Source organism: Schistocerca americana, chromosome 9, assembly GCF_021461395.2.
Source record: "Schistocerca americana isolate TAMUIC-IGC-003095 chromosome 9, iqSchAmer2.1, whole genome shotgun sequence".
Lineage (NCBI taxonomy): Eukaryota > Metazoa > Arthropoda > Insecta > Orthoptera > Acrididae > Schistocerca > Schistocerca americana.
Window position 1 is genome coordinate 46153938 of NC_060127.1, and position 20621 is coordinate 46174558.

The 20621-nt window shown below is 38.1% G+C and overlaps 2 protein-coding genes across 4 annotated transcripts in view; one reads left to right on the plus strand and one right to left on the minus strand.

Moving 5' to 3' along the window:
* The window catches only part of LOC124550952 (fumarate hydratase, mitochondrial-like), a 90984-nt gene extending 82047 nt beyond the window's left edge, over positions 1-8937 (minus strand). Inside the window, exon 1 of the mRNA XM_047125765.1 lies at positions 8638-8937. Coding sequence (XP_046981721.1) covers positions 8638-8760 — 123 coding nt within the window. The 5' untranslated portion in view covers positions 8761-8937. The remainder of the gene's footprint in view (positions 1-8637) is intronic.
* A 320-nt stretch (positions 8938-9257) lies between these two features.
* Positions 9258-20621, plus strand: part of LOC124550953 (acyl-CoA:lysophosphatidylglycerol acyltransferase 1-like) — a 65407-nt gene continuing 54043 nt past the window's right edge. Inside the window, exons 1-4 of one of the 3 annotated variants that reach the window (XM_047125766.1) lie at positions 9258-9482; positions 10154-10325; positions 13991-14199; positions 14288-14338. In XM_047125766.1, the coding sequence (XP_046981722.1) occupies positions 10279-10325; positions 13991-14199; positions 14288-14338 (307 nt within the window). In that variant the 5' untranslated portion in view covers positions 9258-9482; positions 10154-10278. Of the gene's footprint in view, positions 9483-9587; positions 9687-10153; positions 10326-13990; positions 14200-14287; positions 14339-20621 lie in introns of those variants that run through there. The other 2 variants (XM_047125767.1, XM_047125768.1) reach the window with 2 other exon arrangements.

Here is a 20621-nt window from a genome sequence, read left to right on the forward strand (position 1 = left end):
GATACTGAAGAAACGCAGGTAGAGTATGAAGTCCATGTGGCCACACCACAAATGTACCACCCACATACCGCATTCTTCAAAGTGCTCCATAAAATAATTGGCCACCACAGGAGACAGAGGGCTTTCCATGGCGACACTTGTTCAAAATAGTGGTCATGAAATACAAAGTACCGGTGCATTGAAGGAAGTGTTTAAATAACACTACTATGTCCTCCTCAAACTTGTTGCTAATGAGCTCCAAGGAGTCCCGCAAGGGCACCTTTGCAAATACAGACATAACATCAAAACTTACAAAGAGATTCAACGATTGCAATCTAAGAGTTTTCAGGCAACCTATGAAATCTTCAGAGTTTCGAATATGATGGTCGCACTTGCCTACGAGAGGTCCCAATAGTGATGTCAGATATTTGGCAACAAAAAGAAGTAGATGCTCCTATGTTACTTACAATGGGACAGAGAGTTTTATGATTATGTTGCGGAGGATCTGTTTCGTTGCAGTTGTTTTTGAGTGTGTGATCGAGTTTCGTTTATTTTCTGATTTTTATTTGTTGTCGGATTTTTTATTTTGATGGGAGGGTGAAGGTTGGTGGGCGGAGGGGTTGATAGTTGGTAGGTTGTGGGCAGTTGAGAGTTTTTTGTTGTTGTTTTGTGTGTGTGTGTGTGTGTGTGTGTGTGTGTGTGTGTGTTTGATTGGGGTGGCTGACCTAGTGTGTAGCACCGAAATTTATTTACGATAGTCTTTTTTTCGGGTCTATTGTTCGCGAGTTGTGATGTTTTGTGGGGTTTTTCCATGTGTTGTTGGTTCAGTGTTATTTATCGCAAGTGTAGGTGTTTGATGTTTTGGTTTCGCCTCTTGTGGTTGATTTAAGGAACTTACGGGAAGTATCCGATTCCAATGTTTTAGTTGTAGATGCATTTTGGTGTCGTGAGCTGCTGTTGACCTATACAGGTCAAGGGAAGTGTCCAATTCCTATGTATGTCGTTGTAGGTTTTGGGATAGTCAGTTGTAACTGACCTATATAGTGTTTTAATTTATGCAGATTATGCAAATTATCACAGCTAAATGACAAGTAACATGAATTTAAGGGACAAAATAAACTTTTGTTCTATTTTCACAACACATTAATACATTTGCATTATTTTCCATAGGAGCAGAAATAGGTCTACAATTTTCCATACTGAACTTTTCTAAGATTTTCCTTGTGTACAGAGGTTGATCAAGCCATAATTCTTCTCTGATGGCACTTCTTAGAATCTTCATGCCTAAGTATTGATTAATTTCCCCTAAATCATGCATATTAAATGCAGACTGTAACTGTTTATTTTTTAAAAAAAAGTCCAGCTGGCTTTCACTATTGGTTAAAATAAATTACTGCAAGAGCTAAAAGGTATCTTAATGATGAATACTTCACCACTAATGAGAAAGTCTCATTGTAATCTATTCCTTCTTTCTGGGAATATCCTTTAACTGCCAATCTGGCTTTGAATTTTGGTATTGCACTCTCAGGATTTTTAATATTAAACACCCATCTTGTTCTTAGTGGCTTTTTATTTTCAGACATGTCAACCCATTCATATGTATCATTGTCCACAAAAGATTGCCGCTCCTTTTCAATAGCCTTTTTCCAATCTTGAGCATTTGAACTTGCTAAAGCTTCATCAACTGTGATTGGTTCATTGATTGTTTGGGCAGCAGACATTTCATACTCTGGATATTCTTTTGGTTTTGCTATACATGAAGACCGCCTTAAACTGACTTCTTCTGTTGAATCTACTTTCTCAATTTGATTCTCAGGTAGCACATCAACTTCCTCTTTATTCTCGTCTTCCTCTGATTCAGTTTCCAATTCTGTTTCAGCACCATCACACATTATGCTTGGTTGCATTACTGTATCATTTTGACTACTTTATTTTAGGTCTATAATCCTCTAAAAATACTACATCTCTACTACTTATTATCTTCTTATTCACAGGATCACAAAATCTGAAGCCTTTTGAATCCTCACAGCAGCCAACAAAAATATATTTGAGATTTTACACCCCATTTTCCTCTTAATGGTTTTGGAATCTGAACCACGGCTTCACATCCAAAGATTTAAGTGCTTTAGATCCAGTTTCTTCCCAGTCCATACTTAATAAGGTGTCTTATGTTTCACAGCTTTGGTAGGTGATCTGTTAATTAAATAAATACTAACAAAGAGATAGAGGGGCTGGCCAGTACTTACCTCAGCTCAGTACAGCCGATAGATACACATAAAACAGAACTGAAAATTTACATTCCTAGCTTTCGGAACTTTGTTCCTTCATCAGGGAGGAGAGAGGGGAAAAAAGGGAAGAAGGGAAAGTGGATTCAGTTACTCACAACCCAGGTTATGAAGCAACAGGGAAAGGTAAACAGGGAGGGTAGCAAGGATGGAGGCATGGTTGTCAGAGGGAAGCCAAAGATATTCTACTGTAAGTACTGTGCCAGCTTCAACCAAAGAGGATGCATACAGAAGTAAGAGGTATATAGTATAAAGATAAAGATAAACACAACTATGTAGGATGAAAAGATGCGTGAATAGCTAAAGAGGAAAGGGAAAGAGGAGAAGACTGAAGAGTGAATGGGAGTGAGGTGGTTTAACGTAGGTTCAGTCCAGGGGGATGGCGGGATGAAAGGATGAGTTGGAGTGCAAGTTCCCATCTCCGCAGTTCAGAGGGACTGGTGTTGGGTGGGAGAAGCCAAATGGCACATACGGTGTAGCAGGTTCCTAGGTCCCTAGAATTATGCTGGAGGGCATGCTCCGCTACTGGGTATTGGGCATCTCCTAGGCGGACAGTTCGTCTGTGTCCGTTCATGCGCTCAGCCAGTTTGGTTGTTGTCATGCCGATGTAAAAGGCTGTGCAGTGCAGGCATGTCAGTTGATAAATGACATGTGTAGTTTCACACGTAGCCCTGCCTTGAATTGTGTATGTTTTACCAGTAGCGGGGCTGGAGTAGGTGGTTGTGGGCGGATGCATGGGGCAGGTTTTGCAGCGGGGTCGGTTACAGGGGTAGGAACCGCTGGGTAGAGAAGGTAGTCTGGGAATATTGTAGGGTTTAACAAGGATGTTACGGAGGTTAGGGGGGCGACGAAAGGCAACTCTGGGTGGTGTGGGGAGAATTTTGTCAAGGGATGATCTCATTTCAGGGGTTGACTTGAGAAAGTCATATCCCTGGCGGAGTAATTTGTTGATGTTTTCGAGGCCAGGATAATATTGGGTGACAAGGGGGATACTTCTGTGTGGTCTGGGGGTAGGAACATTGTTGTTGGATGGGGAGGAATGTATTGCTCGGGAAATCTGTTTGTGGACAAGGTCTGCAGGATAGTTGCGGGAGAGGAAAGCACTGGTCAGGTTATTGGTGTAGTTGTTGAGGGATTCGTCACTGGAGCAGATACGTTTGCCACGAATACCTAGGCTGTAGGGAAGGGAGCGTTTGATGTGGAAAGGATGGCAGCTATCAAAGTGAAGGTACTGTTGTTTGTTTGTGGGTTTGATATGGACATAGGTGTGGATGTGAGCTTCAACAAGATGAAGGTCAACATCCAGGAAGGTGGCTTGGGTTTTGGAGAAGGACCAGGTGAAATTCAGATTCGAAAAGGAGTACTTACAGTAGAATATCTTTGGCTTCCCTCTGACAACCATGCCTCCATCCTTGCTACCCTCCCTGTTTACCTTTCCCTGTTGCTTCATAACCTGGGTTGTGAGTAACTGAATCCACTTTCCCTTCTTCCCTTTTTTCCCCTCTCTCCTCCCTGATGAAGGAACAAAGTTCCGAAAGCTAGGAATGTAAATTTTCAGTTCTGTTTTATGTGTATCTATCGGCTGTACTGAGCTGAGGTAAGTACTGGCCAGCCCCTCTATCTCTTTGTTAGTATTTGTTTCACATCTTATACGAGATTTTCCATTAATCATTTAGATCACCTATCTGTTAATTAAATACACTGCTGTCGACACAGCCACTGCCCGAAAACACTTAGGTAGCTCAACATTGCTTAATATACTTCTTGCCTTTTCTACAATGGTTCTGTTGGCTCGTTCTGCAACTTCATTCTTAGGACTGTATCGAATGGTAGTCTGATGCCTAATACCCATTCCATTCAACTGTTCCTTAAACCGTCTGTTTACATATTCTGATCTATTGTCTGATCTAATAATTTTAATTTTCTTCCCAGTCTGTCTTTCGACCACTTTGCAATAAACAACAAATACATCATTCACTTGCTCCTTGCTACTTATAAAATAAATGTACATGTATCTAGAAAAATTATCTATGAATGTCAGGAAACAGAAGCTACGTCCTAAGGATTTATTCTCCATAGGTCCACAGAGGTCCGAGTGTACGAGTTGCAAGACTTCAGTAGATCTGCTATGACTCAATTTAAATGGCAATATAGCCTGCTTCCCTTGCAAACACACCTCACATTGGACATTATTCATTCCACAATTTTCCATCCCAGTTGCCATATTCTTCAGTAAAGTCATACTTTTCTTATTCAAAGGTCCGAGTCTCCTGTGCCACAAGAAACCTTTTGCATCATAAACAGAGTGATTTCCTGTTTCAGCAGTATTTTGATCTGTATTTACGATATAAATACCTCTTACATTACTTGCAGAAGCTACAATATCACCACAAGAGTCCATCACTTTGGCTCCCTCTATATCAAAGATAACTTCATTACCCTTCTTTACTACTTTGCTTACTTACAACAAATTAGTTGCAATATTTTTTACATAATATACATCATGAGCAGTAACAATTTCCTTTTCCCCATTCACAAGCAAATTAAGATCCACTTTTCCTGCGATTTCACGCCTTAACTTAGATCCGTCAACTGTGGAAATTCCAATGTGCACAGATGCTCCTGAATCTAGGAACCACTTTGCACAATCGTCACTCACTTCATTAAAAGAGTAAAAAACAGAATATGGCTTACCTTTATGGGTAGTCTTTCTCTCAGGACTATTAGAATTAACATGCTTCTTTTCTTTTATGCTTTTCGTTACGCTGCGAAGCGATATGTCCAATTTTCTGGCACCTGAAACATCTTATTGGCTTCTTCTTCTTGTACTTACAGTATAATGCCGACACTGTTTCCTTTTCTGAAGCATTAGAATCTGGTTCATTCTTCACATCCCGTAAAATTTTTACTTTAACACTATCCCCAGTAATGGATATTCCATAATTTTCCAAACCCATAATGATTGGAGAATATTTCTCTGGTAATCCAACTAACAAAGTTCCAATACATTCATCCGCAATTTCAAAACCAATATTCCTCAGATGATTGGAGATTCACATATTCATCCACGCTTTTACACTTTTCTGATTAAACCGCCATCTTCAAATGCGTTTTTCAGTTTGTCCCATACATCCTTTGCTGACGTAGCCATTTCTATGTGAAAATAATTCACTGGATCAATCAAAAGGCTTAGTTTTGATTTCGTCTTCCGATCCTTAGTAGCAAAACTTGATTCTGTAGGCTCCAATTTATCGTTTACGACGTCCCACGAGTCATCCAAGTGCAAATACGCCTCAACAGCAAATTTCCAGGTCGCGTAATTTTCACACCCTACAAGCCGATCTATTTGCGGTATCTGTGTTGTACTCATTTTACAGTTATTTTTCTTCTTCATATAGTGTACACAATTCTACTTTATACGAACTTCTGCGCACCTTTTGTGCAAATACATGTCACCTTAAAGCTTATTATTTCACTTTAATCCAGTAACTGGGCCCATAACCTGTTGCAGTTTATGTAGATTAACGCAGCTAAATGACAAGTAACAACTATTTAAGGGGCAAAATAATCTTATGCTTTATTTGCACAACGCATATTAATACATTTGGCTATGGAAATATATTAAGTTGCCCACCAACAAACACGGAATTTGCATATTCAACAGTCTAATGCAGTCTGTACATCATATCTTGTGCACCACAATGTATGCTGGAAAGTGTTTGTTCACATATCACGATTCCTACGTATGTTGTCATAGGTTTTTGTATCGTCAGTTTTAATTGACCTATATGGGTCATGAGAAGTGTCTGATTCCCATGTGACGTAGCTCAATATGTTTTGGTCAGTAGTTGTTGACTTACATAGGTCAAGGGAAGTGTCCGATTCCAGTTTTTGTTGTTGGTTTTGTGGTATCGATTGTTGCGGTCTGATTATAATTTTTGGGTGTTGCTGGTTTTTATTTTGTGGTACCGACAACTGCACCTGAGCTATGTATGTGAAGGGAAGTGACCGATTCCTGTGGATATTGTGAGTGTAGTGGAATGTGGGAATTTTGTGTTGTTTTTATGTCGTCGTCTTGCGCAGTTTGGGGTCCTGGTGTGTGTCTTTGTGTGTTTATATTTAGTTTGTCCCCACCCAAAAACCCCTAATTTCCCAAGCTGATCCCATTAGTTTGATTATATTTTTGGAGGGAGTTGTGTTTGTTGCTTTTATATATATTTTCGCATTTGTTGCCATGTTTATGTAATGACATCGTAGGCACCATATATGAGGCATTGAGAGTGGTCGTTTTCACCATACTGGTGACATCATGAATCAAAGCATACTGGTGGAATCTTACACTTCTGTAATCACTACTCCTCTTAGCAATGATAAGAAACTGCAAGAAAGTTTTACGTACAATATGTGTAGTGATGCAGTATCATACTTGTGGGCTACTGTATTATAGCTGCTGATATGAGTTTGAAATGTGTACACATAGGCTTTGTATACAGAAACCTATGAAGGTATGGCATCGAGGGGTAATTATCTGACAAAAATGTGATTTTCGCTATAATTCTGGTACCTGTTCTTTTTTAATAAGCATGTTTTCTGTGATATTCTCACATAACCAAACATCTGGACAAAATTTCACACTGTTGCCTCACACAGGATCCTACAGAAAATTGAAACAGGGCCTGGAAATTACCCCACAGAATGGGATAAATCTTATTCAAGGGGTCATTTCCAGGCAGCTGGTTCCTGCATTGTTTAAAGGACTATTATGAGTACAAACTGGAATAATACCAAGACAAACTGTGTTCTGGTGAACACTATATTGGCATATTTATTAGATAATTATGAATTAACTGGCATTAAAAGATGTGGACTTTTAAAACATAAATAGTATTTCAGAATAATGTATGTTTCAAAACTCTGTAGAGCTCTCTGTTACATTTATGACAGTGCTGTAGAGTTGTTTCACATCATCAATGGCTTGAACATGAGAGGGGTACATTGAATGTCACAGCTAACACAGAAAACAAGGGTTCTGCAACAAATTTTACATTTACTATCTATACCCATCAATATCTATGCTTTCCTAACTTCTTAAACAATCCCACATCAACTTCTGATAATTTTTTTGTTTTGGATGGAATTATGCAGAAACTAGTCTTCTCAAACTGTGTAGGCCTACATTCTGATCATCTTTTACACTAAGTCACTCCATTTTGTCTTTTAGGAAATAATAAATTATGTAAACTGTGAATGGATCATTTGTGACATTTCTTCTTGCTTCTTGTATGGGCCCTATTTTCTTCACTGTCAAATCATATCATTTGTTGAAGTTTTGCCATTGGTCATTTCCTGGTCTGTTGTTAGTAAAAAAAGTAAAAATGTTATTTTCAGGCATACAGTGCCTTTCACTTCTTTTGTTAGTTCGAATTCTCATTTCATCATACATTTCATTTTCTAGAATGGGCTAACTGTGTTCCTTCCAGTTGTGTTACCTCCTTGTCCTTTAATATAAAGAAATAACAAGCCCTTCTGCAGGCAACATTTCTGAGGCTTACTACAGGATTTTCATTTACTTCTTCAGTCATTCTTAGTAGCTTATTTTCTGAGTGGATTTAGGCCTACTTTTCTGCTGTATGATCATGGACTTTAGAACAAAGACTGATACTTTGTGCTGAAAATAAATCAAGCTTATTTTATAAGGCCACTCACATAATAATCTGCCTGAAAAACATTAAAACCCGAGTTTTTCAAAATTTCTCTGCAATGTCTAGAAATTTTATTTTTTGTTTGATGCTTGCTAATAATTCTGTAGAAAATTTTGGTGCTGCTGATGCAACTGAAAACTATGCTAGCATACTCCATTCATGCCGGCAATTTTGTAATACAGTCACTACAACACGAATTAGTCTTAAACGCTGTTAAAAATTTTGTACTGTATACATATTAAGCTGTACAGTTCGGTGGTACACTGGAAGCATATACCCATTTCCACAAATGAATTACACTAAATTTCTTCTTGATGACAGTCATCTCTCTAAAGTTAATACAAACGATCTAGATGGAAAAACTAGATGTGTAGCATCTATGCCCAAGTGACTTGGGAGACGCACTTTCATTTATCGTAACTTTTGAACAATAGTTATTGACACAGAAACTAAATTTTCCGTTTCGCGAATTCATTAATTTGTTGCTAACGCAATGACACTGCTTTGCTCCTTTTTGCCTCACAATAACAGAGTCGCACCCAGTGAAATTCAGTGAGTCCGGCTGCCATATTACAAAGTTTTAGTTCACACGATTCAGCCCTATAACCGAATTTATTTATTAAGGCAATTAAAAACAGTTTAATTAACACACTAGCGGAATAAATACTTACCATTCTGACACAACCGATGAGGAGGACCCTGTTCCAATCCTGCACACCAATCTCGTGCAGATGCTCCCTCGCAACCGCTGCCCTGCGACATAGACGCGACAGATAACTGATTCTCGTTGCCATAGTTGGATTAAATTGTGTTTAACGCTGATTTGAGGAAGGACAAAGATATTCCGAGGTCAGCAGGTCACCAGCAGCAGACAGCCTTAACCGGTTTGTTGCCAGTGTTCGGCGATAGAGGGCAGTTGAAACACACGGCGTCCAAGGATGTGTAGCACTGGAGACTTTCCAGTGTGGCCTACCAAAGGGGGAAACTCTCTGAAGGGAATGAAAAATGGAATGAATAACGTAAACAGATTAAAGACAACTAAATACAAAAATACATTTATTTGCCATCGTTCATACGCATAATGGGCGATAAAGGCACGTGCCACTTTCCTTGTCCCTGGCACATTCATATATTATGGAATTCAGCGCCAGCCTTTTCTGTCTAATCACTAATTAGACTGTGTATTTGAAATTTATTTATATGTAGAAAAATTCGAGTCCGTCAGCGTAATATAATAAAACTATAATGTTATGGCCAGCTTACTAGGAATGCCTCCCTTTAGAAATGTGTTATTCAATTGTTCTTCCTTTTCCTGTGACGTTTGTTACGAGATCGGAATTGCAATGAGAAAAATAACAACTTGATCAGAAGTCAGAGTTATCAAGAAGGAAACAAAACATAAGATTAACGTAAACATATCAAATAAAAGCTAATAATGAGTGACAGAGCTCTGCTGAAAAGACAAGGTGGTTTCTGGTACTCACCTATAGGACTGGCATAGCGTTGCCGAGATAAGGTATGTACTGTTAAATCAAGTCCTTTAAATGTGAGTGCCACAGCGATAAGCCGTCTTATCAGCCGAAGAATAGATGTAAATTTTTTCATCCCATCGGTCCCCCCTCCCCCAGCAGCGCGAGATAATACGCACGCTCATGTGTTACATGCTACAGTGTGTTCGCGGTCAGTTGACGGTTTCTAAAATATCGGCGACATTTTGCAGGTATGAAAGACAAGTTACTTCTGTACATAATTCGAGTGTGTATAAATACGACAGCCGTGTTCTAAAGCAGTGTACAGATCGAAGTGAAGGAAAAAGGGAACGTGATTTTCAATGCAACGCTGTAACTCGTGTGTCGGCTTTTGGGCATGACTGATGCGTTAGATTACGTGTATTATATCTATTGGCTCCATGCTTGATACAGATCAATTTTGATTCCCTCCTCAGAAGAGTTTGCGATCGCATGGGAATTTAATTTGACACCCATGTATAACATGTTACATTTTAATTTTGCCAGACAGGCTAGGAACTTGTGAGAAGCACATGCTCTGTTTGAAGCAACAATTCGAAATTATACATTATATTAATTGAAATATGATGATAGACATCCTCAGTCTGGGATGTATATAGTGCAAGATTTGCATTAAATCAAAAAACACCAGTGACAATGATAAATTATTTATTTACAGGTTGCAGTCAAGGTGCCATGGCTTCTAAAAGCTCTCATCATTACAGAAGCCTCCTTTATTGACATGCGAATGACAGGAACGTGAAATTTAGTGTTTTGTCTTGGTTGACAGTAGCTGACTTTAGTATGTTTATTGAGAGATTTAAGCAAGTACTTGAAATGGAGAACTTAAGGTAAGATAATATTGCTTGTGTATGCCTCTTACAGCACTGGACATGTTGATACATATTATTTGTTTAAACATGTTGCATAAGTAAATTGTCATTGCTTGAAAATGTAGGTATATAGAGCAAGTTGTGAGGACAGGGTAATACAAATGCCAGAAATGTTAAATGAATAACTGAACTTTTGACTTGTGCATTCCAGCTGTACACCTATTTAGTTTAGCAGAGGCCTAATAATTTATTTGTACATGAATCATATTGCAGTGATATAGATTGTCAGCTTAATCCAAGGAAAATGTGAGTCATTCAAACAAATATGTACAAATAGACATGTTTAATGAGGATAGGAAAGGTAGTGGCGAATGTGACATTTTTTTAAATGCTCGGCATTAATGATAAAAATAGGTAATTACATTGTGTAACACGTGGATTTCATGATAGACATATCTAAGAAATTAACTTCCTCTATTACAGTGTTTTCTGAATGAATGGAATAGCAATTCAAAATGTAGTTCAGTTAATGTTAAAGGTTGTACTTCCTGTAACACACATTGATTGAAGGATTTGAGCTAACAATCACTTATTATGGGTCTTCTTAAATGCAGTTCAAGAGTTTTCAGTGTGTTTTCGCTCATTTTAGTTATCAGTAGGCTTTATGTATTATAATTAATTGATAATATGTAAAGTTGTGTGAGGGGGTGTTAAACATTCCATTACAAAGTATTCATTGTAATAGGAAAAACGTTGATAGTTTGCAGCTACACTTTGAAACTACTCTTTCAGTAAGTAAACCGTATGTCTTGTAATAGGCCTAACTCGAAGTCCATGATCTCACATATTAAGTTTTGACAGAGTTAAATAATTGACACTATTGTGTTGTAGTGCACTGTGACCTTACCATGGCTTTTGGTTGTCTGCACTGTAATCTTATAGCCTACTTAGGAATGTAAAATGCTATGACATTAATGGCAACTCACATGCCTTAATGCATTCTTATCTCCCTTCCTGAATAAATTTACTGTGGGAAGGCACAAGCTGATAGGACATGTATTAAGGTATTGAAGAATAGCTTCCATGGCTCAGAGTGAAGGAAACTGTAGAAGGACAAAAATTTGAGGGCAAGCAGAAATTGGAATATTTGTGACAAGTAATTGAAGGTGTTAAATGGAAGTGCTACTCTGAGAGGGAGAGGTTTGCGCAGGAGAAGAAGAAGAAGACAGATGACCAATAAAATTATATCATCATAAACAAAATTATTTACATCCTGGACTCTGCTAAGTTAATGAAGTAAGCAGAATTCTGAAGTGGCTTTATCACAATACACCTTAAACTAGAAATCATTTTTGATTGACAACTAATCCTCCTTTCTAGTCCTATATCTCAAAAGTAATTTAATATTGTATGTTTATAAAAGAGATAGTAACAGCATTTCAACAGCTTTGTTCCTTCATTCATATTTCAAACTATTTATTACCCTGGCAGCCAGACAGTGGTCATGTATGTGTGAGCTGTGTATGTGTGCGTGTTTGTTGTGTGTTTTGGAAGATCACCTTCTGACCAAAAGCGTACATGTTTAGTAGTCTCTTTTTGTTGTGCCTGTCTGTGACTCACCATCTCTGCTGTAAGGTGAATAGCAATCTATCCTTTTCATAATACTGTGTTATTCCATTCTGGATTTTTAGGTTTTTCGTTGTTTTATTTATCGATTAGCCGTTTAAAGAAATTAAGGGAAGATCAAGATAGAAATTGATTTTTCCCAGTGTAAAACGGTCTTTGTTGTTTTCTTCCTGTCAGAATTTTCTGTCTCTGCTCCTCTTTGTTCAGTCCACCTCCTTAAGTCCCTACCTTTTCGATAAAAAAGAAATCTGGCACTATAAATGTACTTTCAGCATCAGTATGTTTTGCATACCCCCTCTTGTGGCAAATCATTGAGTGTCCAGGTTGGAATTTCAACAGTGTTATGAAAGGATAGCTCACATCTCACCGTAAAGATGACACGGTGTGTTGCAGACAGGCACAACAAAAAGACTGCTTCCCATCAAGCTTTCAGCCAAAGCCTTCTCCAAAAAGTAAAACACACGCGCACACACGTACATTTACAGAAGGAAGCACACACTCATGCACAAACGACCACTGTCTCTGGCCGATGTGTGCACGAGGTTTTCTTGCTTTTGTGGTTTTCGTTTCTGGAGAAGGCTTTGGCCGGAAGTTCAATGTGTAATAGTCCTTTTGTTTTCCTATCTGCAATTCGATGTATCTCTTTACAGTGAGTAGCAATCTATCCTGTCATAATAGTGTTAAATTATTAGTTGTGGTAGGTTTGCTGTGCTCCTCTCATGCTCACACCTTCCACTGCATCCTACATAACAAGATGGCGTAAGACAATCCTTGACAGTTCGCAGCACTGTTGCCAGCTTTCAACTGCAAAGCACTAACGGCTGCAGGCAAAAATGTTACACATCTACAGAGCTGTGACAACACTATTACCATAGAGACATTTACAAAATCATATTATGTTATTGGTTGAGGTAGGCCCACGAAGCTGCCATACTCATTCCACTACAGCTGTCAGAGACCAACTTACGCCAACCCAATTATAGAGATCCACTCACTAATCAAATCACTGCATAAGGAAAATGCAGCTGTGGTACAAAGATTAGTTGAGTTTCACCAATACGAACATTATCGTGTAAATGTTTTGCTAATAGACATTTTAGCACAGGTTTGTACAGGGGGACAATTACTAAACTATATGAAAAAACATTAATTAGTTGCATGCTACAGTGTGCACACACTTTATTCAATATGTAAACATCACTACAGATATTCCGATTGAGGTCATGAGATGTTCAACATGCATGCCATCATTGGCGATGATGTGGCGCAGACAAATAGCAAAATTCTGCATGGCCCGCTGAAGTGTCGATGACCTCTGGGGAATGGCTGTTTTTAGCTCTGCAATGATTTTGGAGTTATTGCTGTACACTTTGTCTTTAATGTAGCTGCACAAAAAGGAGTAGCATGTGTTCAGATCCGGAGAATAGGGCGGCCAATCAAGGGCCATGCTAGTGGTCTCTGGGTACCTCAGAGACAGAATGCGGTCCCCAGATTGCTCCTCCAGGATATCAAGCACTCTCCTGCTTTGTTGGAGTTGATCTGCATCTTGCATGAAGCACATCTTGTCAAAATCAGGATCACTTTGGATAATGGGGATGAAGTCATCTTTCAAAACCTTCATGTTCCGTTCAGTAGTCACCAAGCGATCAAGGAATATTATTCTGTGACTGGACATTGCCACCACATAGTCACCTGTTGAGGGTGAAGAGACTTCTCAATCATGAAATACAGTTTCTTAGTCCCCCAAATGTGCCAATTTTGCATATTGACAAAACACTCCAAATGAGAGAGGGGCTTCATCGCTAAACCAACAGCGCATACAAATTCCCATCGTGCCCTGTGGTCAACCATGTAATTTGAACATCCCAACGCAAACCATTCAGAAGTTATGACACTTTTATTTCATATAGTTCAATAATTGTCACCCGGTATGTATGGTTAACATTTCCAATAAGTTGTCATATAAATGTAGCTTTAGAACTTCTGATTGTAAACTAGAACTAAAAGTTTTTTTTACTGTGGAACAATGTTGAAATCTCTTTTAAACTTATTTACAGTAAAGTCGCAGCAGTTTGCAAGTCCTTGGTGCGGATCTTGTTCGTGCTACTGAACAATATATACTGCATACCAACATATGTTCTGTGGATGGTGCTGTTTGCACCCTTGAGGAAATGCAATCCGGATCTTTACTGGAAAATAGAAGGCCAATTTTTTCATGGGCTCCTTGCTATGGTTGCTATGTGGAGTTGGTCAGCAGGATATGATAGTAGGTGAAAATTCACTTTCCGTTGTGTATGTTATCATGAAATCTGTTGTTTGTTCATGGTGATACTGATGTTTTTGTGTTCCGACAGCTCACAAGGTGCTGTACCAGTATATACAGAAATTCTTGCTAGCACGTTCAGGTGTGAGTCTAGTACTTTGTATCTTGCATTTGATGAAATACCTGCCATTAAGAAAATTTTGAACTATATATTACAAATAAAATATGTATCTCACTTATAATACAGAGGTTGGACCTGGCGTGGTAAAAGTCCTCGAATCAGTTTGCCGCATAATCCTTGAGTATATTCTAAGTTTGAATATGATGAATTTCTGTGATACAGGAAAGCTTGTCTTCAAATCAGCATGGATTTATAAAGCATCACTCATGCAGAACTCAACTTGCCCATTTGTTGCACAATTTCCTGATAATCACAAATAAAGGCCAGTCAGCAGACTCCGTATTCCTATATTTCTGGAAAGAACTGGATGCAGTGCCCATTGCAAACTGTTAATAAAGGTCTGAGCATACAGAATAGGTTCCCAGGTATGTGAGTTGACTCTAAGACTTCTTAAGCAATAGAACCCAGTATGTTACCCTGGACACAAGTGTTCATCAGAGACTGTTAGGAGGGGCAAAGTGATGTGAAATGGTTGGTTGATTTGGGAGAAGGGACCAAACAACTAGGACACTGGTCCCATTGGGTTAGAGAAAGATGGGGAAGTAAATCTACCAAGCCCTTTCACATGAACCATCCCAGCATTTGCCTGAAGTGATTTAGGGAAATCACAGAAATCATAAATCAGGATGGCCGGACGTGGGTTTGAACCATCGTCCTTCCGATGTAAGTCCAGTGTGCTAACCACTGCATGCACCTCATTCGGTGACTTTAAATGGAAGTAGCGTGTAAGATAGGCTGTAGGGAAGGCAAATGGTCAACATCTGTTTATTGGAAGAATTCTAGGAAAGTGTTGCTCATCTGTAAAGGAGACACTGTACAGAAAGCTAATATGATCCGTTCTTGAGTACTGCCAGAATGTTTGGGATTCCCACCAAATTCTATTGAAGCAAGACATCAGAACCCAGTCCAGAGGCATGCTGCTAGATTTGTTACTGGTAGGTTAAGCCAATATGCATGTATTATGGAGATGCTTCAGGAACTAGGATGGGAATCTATATAGCAAAGATGGTGTTAAGAAAATTTAGAGAATAGGCACTTGCGTCTGACCACAGAACAGTTCTACTGTTGTCATTGTACATTTTGTCTAAGGATCTTGAAGACAAGATAAGGACTCATACGGAAATATATAGGCAGTTATTTTTTGCCTGGTCCATTTGCGAGTCAAACAGCAAAGCGAATGGGTGGTATTGGTATGAGGCACCACCTGCTGTGCAGCATATGGTGGCTTGTGCAATATGAGGTGTGATCAGAAAGTAACAGGAATTTTTGTGTTTCTTTGAAAATCTGTATTTATTGAACTACATCAACTTTGTCCACTTCAGAGTAATCCTCCTCAGATGTAATACACTTCTGCGAGTGCTTTTTTTCCAATCTTGGAAGCACTTCTGGAACACTCTCTTTTTTATGGTGTTCAGCTCTTTCAGAAATTCTGTTTTTATCTCATCAGTTGTGGCAAAACTACGTCCTTTCACGATTTTCTTCAGTGTCGGTACTAGAAAGAAGATGCAGTGGTCCATGTGCAGTGAATGTGATGGCTGAGGCAACATAATGGTTTCATTTTTTTGTCAAAAAATCATGTACAAGGGGATTCCATGGTAACCCACAGTACATTTTGAAACCAATATTTTATTATGTTGACTTATTATCAATCTATAAACTCATATTTTCTTTTTTTTATATTATCATTGTAAATTGTGTCATTCAGGCAAAGATCTTAAAGTGTTATTTAAGCAGGGAAGAGTATTAAAATCAAAGAACAAGAATGTAATTTATGTTGTGACTCGTGTTACAAATTTGGGACATCCTATTCCTAATGTGCATTTTGGGTCAAAAGTGTCCGCAAACTATTAGGAGTATGGATCTGATTTTTATCACAGAAAATGCGTATTAGGTTGGCATTCAAATGACAGAGTTACAGATTTCTAAAAAATTTATACCATGACAAATACTATAATATATTGAAAAAGACACGTGACTCAATGTTACGTGACTCAATGTTACTTGCTACTTGTTGTTGGAAAAACATTTTTCCTGCAAGCAGAGAAATGAAAATATGGCACTATGTGCTAAATAAGATAAACTTAACATTAACATTTCATTTTTTCAAACACTATGAGAAATTATAAGAGCATGACATCTGGTGTAAATTCAATTAAGTCAGAGAAATGAAAATATCCTCTTGCATTGACAACATCAAGTGTATTAATTTTCTTTATAATTTCATCACATTTCCAATAGTGACCAGCACACTCCATTGTGCTGATTAAGTAAGAATGTCAAAAAACTGCATGTACTTCTCCAGCACTGAATTTACTGTCATATTCTACTTTGTACCAGTCTCCAGTTTTCGCACTTTCTATAGTTTCTTCAGTATGATGATCTGCAGCAGCAAAATTCTTTGGAGACAGCAGATATGTTTGTAGCACTCCTTTCTTGTAGTGAAAGCAGTGAATGCCTTTTGTGTTTGGTACTGATGGTGCTGAAGAAAATATTTAAGCCAGATTAAGTTTCACATTGATTCCTTGAATTGCATTAACAGACACATGAAAGACTTGCATAGTAGTGGTACTTGCAGCTACCTGAGCGAAAGTTGATGCATCACCTACTGTGAATTTTTGCTTTTTTACTGCATTCCCCACTAGCCGTTCAGCAACTGCACCAATTCAATCTACGGTTCCTTTACCATGGGATGTAGCAAATAAGTTCCAATAAGTTTCCAAATTATGAAATGACTGAAATTGAGGTACAGCAGCAGTAATATATTTGTTTTTAAATTAGGAGGCAGGTCCATCTGACCAGATTGATGGACCAGATTGAAAGTACCTTCATATTTTCCGGTATAGTTGACAGTACCTTGCTAATGTAACCAATTGCAGCACTCAAGCCATGGCTTTATCCAGACCACTAAGTGTCTTATACGGTGACAAATTCGCTTTACTAGGTTGTTGGTCTCACATCTTATGTTGCCAATGTTTTCTACCTATCTTCCTATTTTTAGCTCTTGTTTCTTCTAACAACAGTCCTTGCTTATGTTGACTCAACTGTAGAAACTTTTGTTTCTGCTTCTGCTGGCTTTTTTGAGCTTCTTCCAGACGCTTCTTCTCAAATTCTTCATATTTTCCTTCACTCTTTAACTTTTCCCTCCTCCTACTCTGTCTTTCTGCTGCTACTGAGGGCATCCTCTTCTTCTAACCTTACAATAATACAACTGTGACTCGGATTACGTGACTCAGGCTACACATTTAATTTTCTGTGTTTACAATATTGGTTGAAAATGGGAAATTTTTAGTAATATACTTTTATACATTCACACTAAGAAGTAAATTACTGAACAAGATAAAGCTATTTCTGATATCTCTCTTGGTATAAAAATTACATTAAAGTGACTCGTGTTACATGAAAATTCATGCTGTTGTATTATATTATTTATCCCAACCATTAATTTACCCACTTCAGTTTTTCACTCATTCTGCAGTTCATTAGGGCATGTAACAGTAATATAAATAAAGATATGCTAATTCTTACCAGCCATTTAGTTGAAATGAAGGTCCAGAATCTCCAATAATTCACACTCTCATCACATGAAAACATTGGCATTATAAAAATGGCTTTGCTACAGTCATAGTTTTCTTAGGATTGCTTCATGCAAATGGCGCATAGCTTCCATTTAATATTTCTTATTGACCATATGATTATAAGGCAGGAACTTATGATGCACTATCCCTTGTAATTGAAGAACACAGTGAGAAGAATGTTCATATGTGATCAAACTTGTCGAATTTCATTTGATCTTGGCTCTTCAGGCAGTTACATTTGGAATGATTGAGCCTTGGTTTCAACATCATATCCGTATACTCAAGTTTTGTTACCCGTTATAACCTTCTTTGGAAGTTCTGGATCATTGACTACTTCATTCAGCAATTCCTAAGCAATGTCTGCATGACGTCACTTTTGATCGAAATTCAACACTTTCGTAACGAAACTGTGCTGCTATGTGTTTCACACCCAAAGCTTCCAAAAGAATGCTTGACATGAGCCAAAGGATATGTCAGCATCACCAGCTATATCTCTAATGGTGATTCGGCAATTTTCAAGAACCATTTTCTTTACTTCTTCCCCATTGTGGTGAAAATAGCCTCGGTAATGACCCATACCAGTGTTTGGCTGGTGCCTGCTTTCGTGTGGCATGATCAGCCCCAGTTGAACCGCTCTGTCAGGAGGGTAAATATGGAGTTGGATCAGTTGCGTAGGGCGGCCACTCTGTCATACATTGGATTGGTTCCTGTCGAGGCTATTGATAGGGGGGATTTCACAAGGCATGGCCTACATCCCAATAGGAAAGGGAAAGGTAAACTGGCAGGGTTGTTAGCGAAATCCATAAGGTGGGGCACTAGTACTCGTGGATGTACCTCTTTTTTAGACTAATATCAGTGGCCAATGAGAAGTTCAGGCAGGCAGGCAGGTGCTAAAGAGGTCAAAAACTCACAAAATTCTCACAACAGGAAAGTAAATAATAATGTTACCACATTTAACCAAAATATTGGTGGATTAAAGAAAAAAGTAGATTCTCACAAAAGTAAAGTAAAAACTAATGTTACCATTTTTCACCAAAATATTCCGGGATTGAAGAATAAAGTAAATGAGCTCCTGGTTTGTTTAGATGACATTGAATCTGATAATGTAATATGCCTGTCTGAGCATCACATTGTGTCTGATATGGAAAAGGTAAATATCAGTGGTTATGAACTAGCTGCACATATGAGTAGAGAGAATAAGGTGGGAGGAGGAGTTGCCATATATGTCAAAGGTTATCACTCTGTAGAAAGCTTAGATACAAAAAAGTTTTGTCTAGAGCAACATATAGAAGCAGGTGCCTGTCAACTTAAACTGAAGGAGGGCTCTTTTATAATTGTAACAGTATATAGGTCCCCTTCAGGAAACTTTCATCTATTCCTGGAAAACTTGGATGCCTTGTTGTGCTATCTGTCAGATAGGGGAAAGCAAATTATTATTTGTGGGGACTTCAATGTTGATTCACTTAAAGAGTGTAATAGGGAGAATGATCTGGAAGGCTTGCTTGGTACTTTCAATTTGACATCTGTCATTAATTTTCCTACTCGGGTAGTAAAGGACAGGACCACATTGATAGATAACACTTTTATAGACCAAGATAGGTTTAAAAACATAAATTCTTGTCCTGTTGAGAATGGCCTTTCTGATCATGGTGCTCAGCTAGTTACAGTATATGACATAGCTCCATTCAGTAATTCAAAACTACCCTCCAAAGTTGTGCGTTCAATTAATGACTCAACAATTAGGTGTTCCAGAGAAAATCGTCAGCAGTTAGACTGAGATGAGGTGTACAAGGAACCCGATGCTAATTTAAAATATAACTTATTTCATGATACATTTCTAAGAGAATTTGAAAACTGTTTCCCCAAGAAAGTAGTTAAATATAATTATAAGAAACCATGCGAAAAACCTTGGCTTACTAAAGGAATAAAAATATCTTGTAACCACAAAAGGGAACTGTATCTAACAACAAGAAAGAGTAATGACCCAGAAACAGCTAAATATTATAAAAACTACTGTGCTACATTAAGAAAGGTTATTAAAAAGTCTAGAAGCATGTGCATCATGCATGAGATTAATACCTCTGATAACAAAATCAAAACAATTTGGAATATTATTACAAGGGGGACAGGGCAACCAAGAGTACGGGATGATGGCATCACCATCAAAGAGAATGGAAGCTTGATAAACAACAAGCTGGAAGTCGAAAATATTTTGAATAATCATTTTTTAAATGTTGTAGACAAAATAGGATCTAAATGTTCATTAGAAGAAGCAAGGCATTTAATGGAAGAAGCCTTACCCACACCATTTGGTACAATTGAAATTCCACCTACCTCTCCTTCTGAAATTAGGAAGATAATAAACTCTCCCAAAAATAAAAGCTCACATGGAATTAATGGCATTTCCAGCAGGATAATAAAAGCCTGTTCCCAAGAAATAAGTGGGATTCTTAGCCACATATGTAATAGCTCTCTGAAGTGGGTATTTTCCCAGATAGACTGAAGTATGCCATTGTTAAACCACTGCATAAAAAAGGGGATACGTCTGATGTCAACAACTAGTGCGCAATCTCTCTTCTGACTGCCTTATCCAAAATTCTTGAAAAAGTAATGTATTATAGAGTAGCTTCAAACCTTTGTAAAAATAAAATTTTAACAAAATGTCAGTT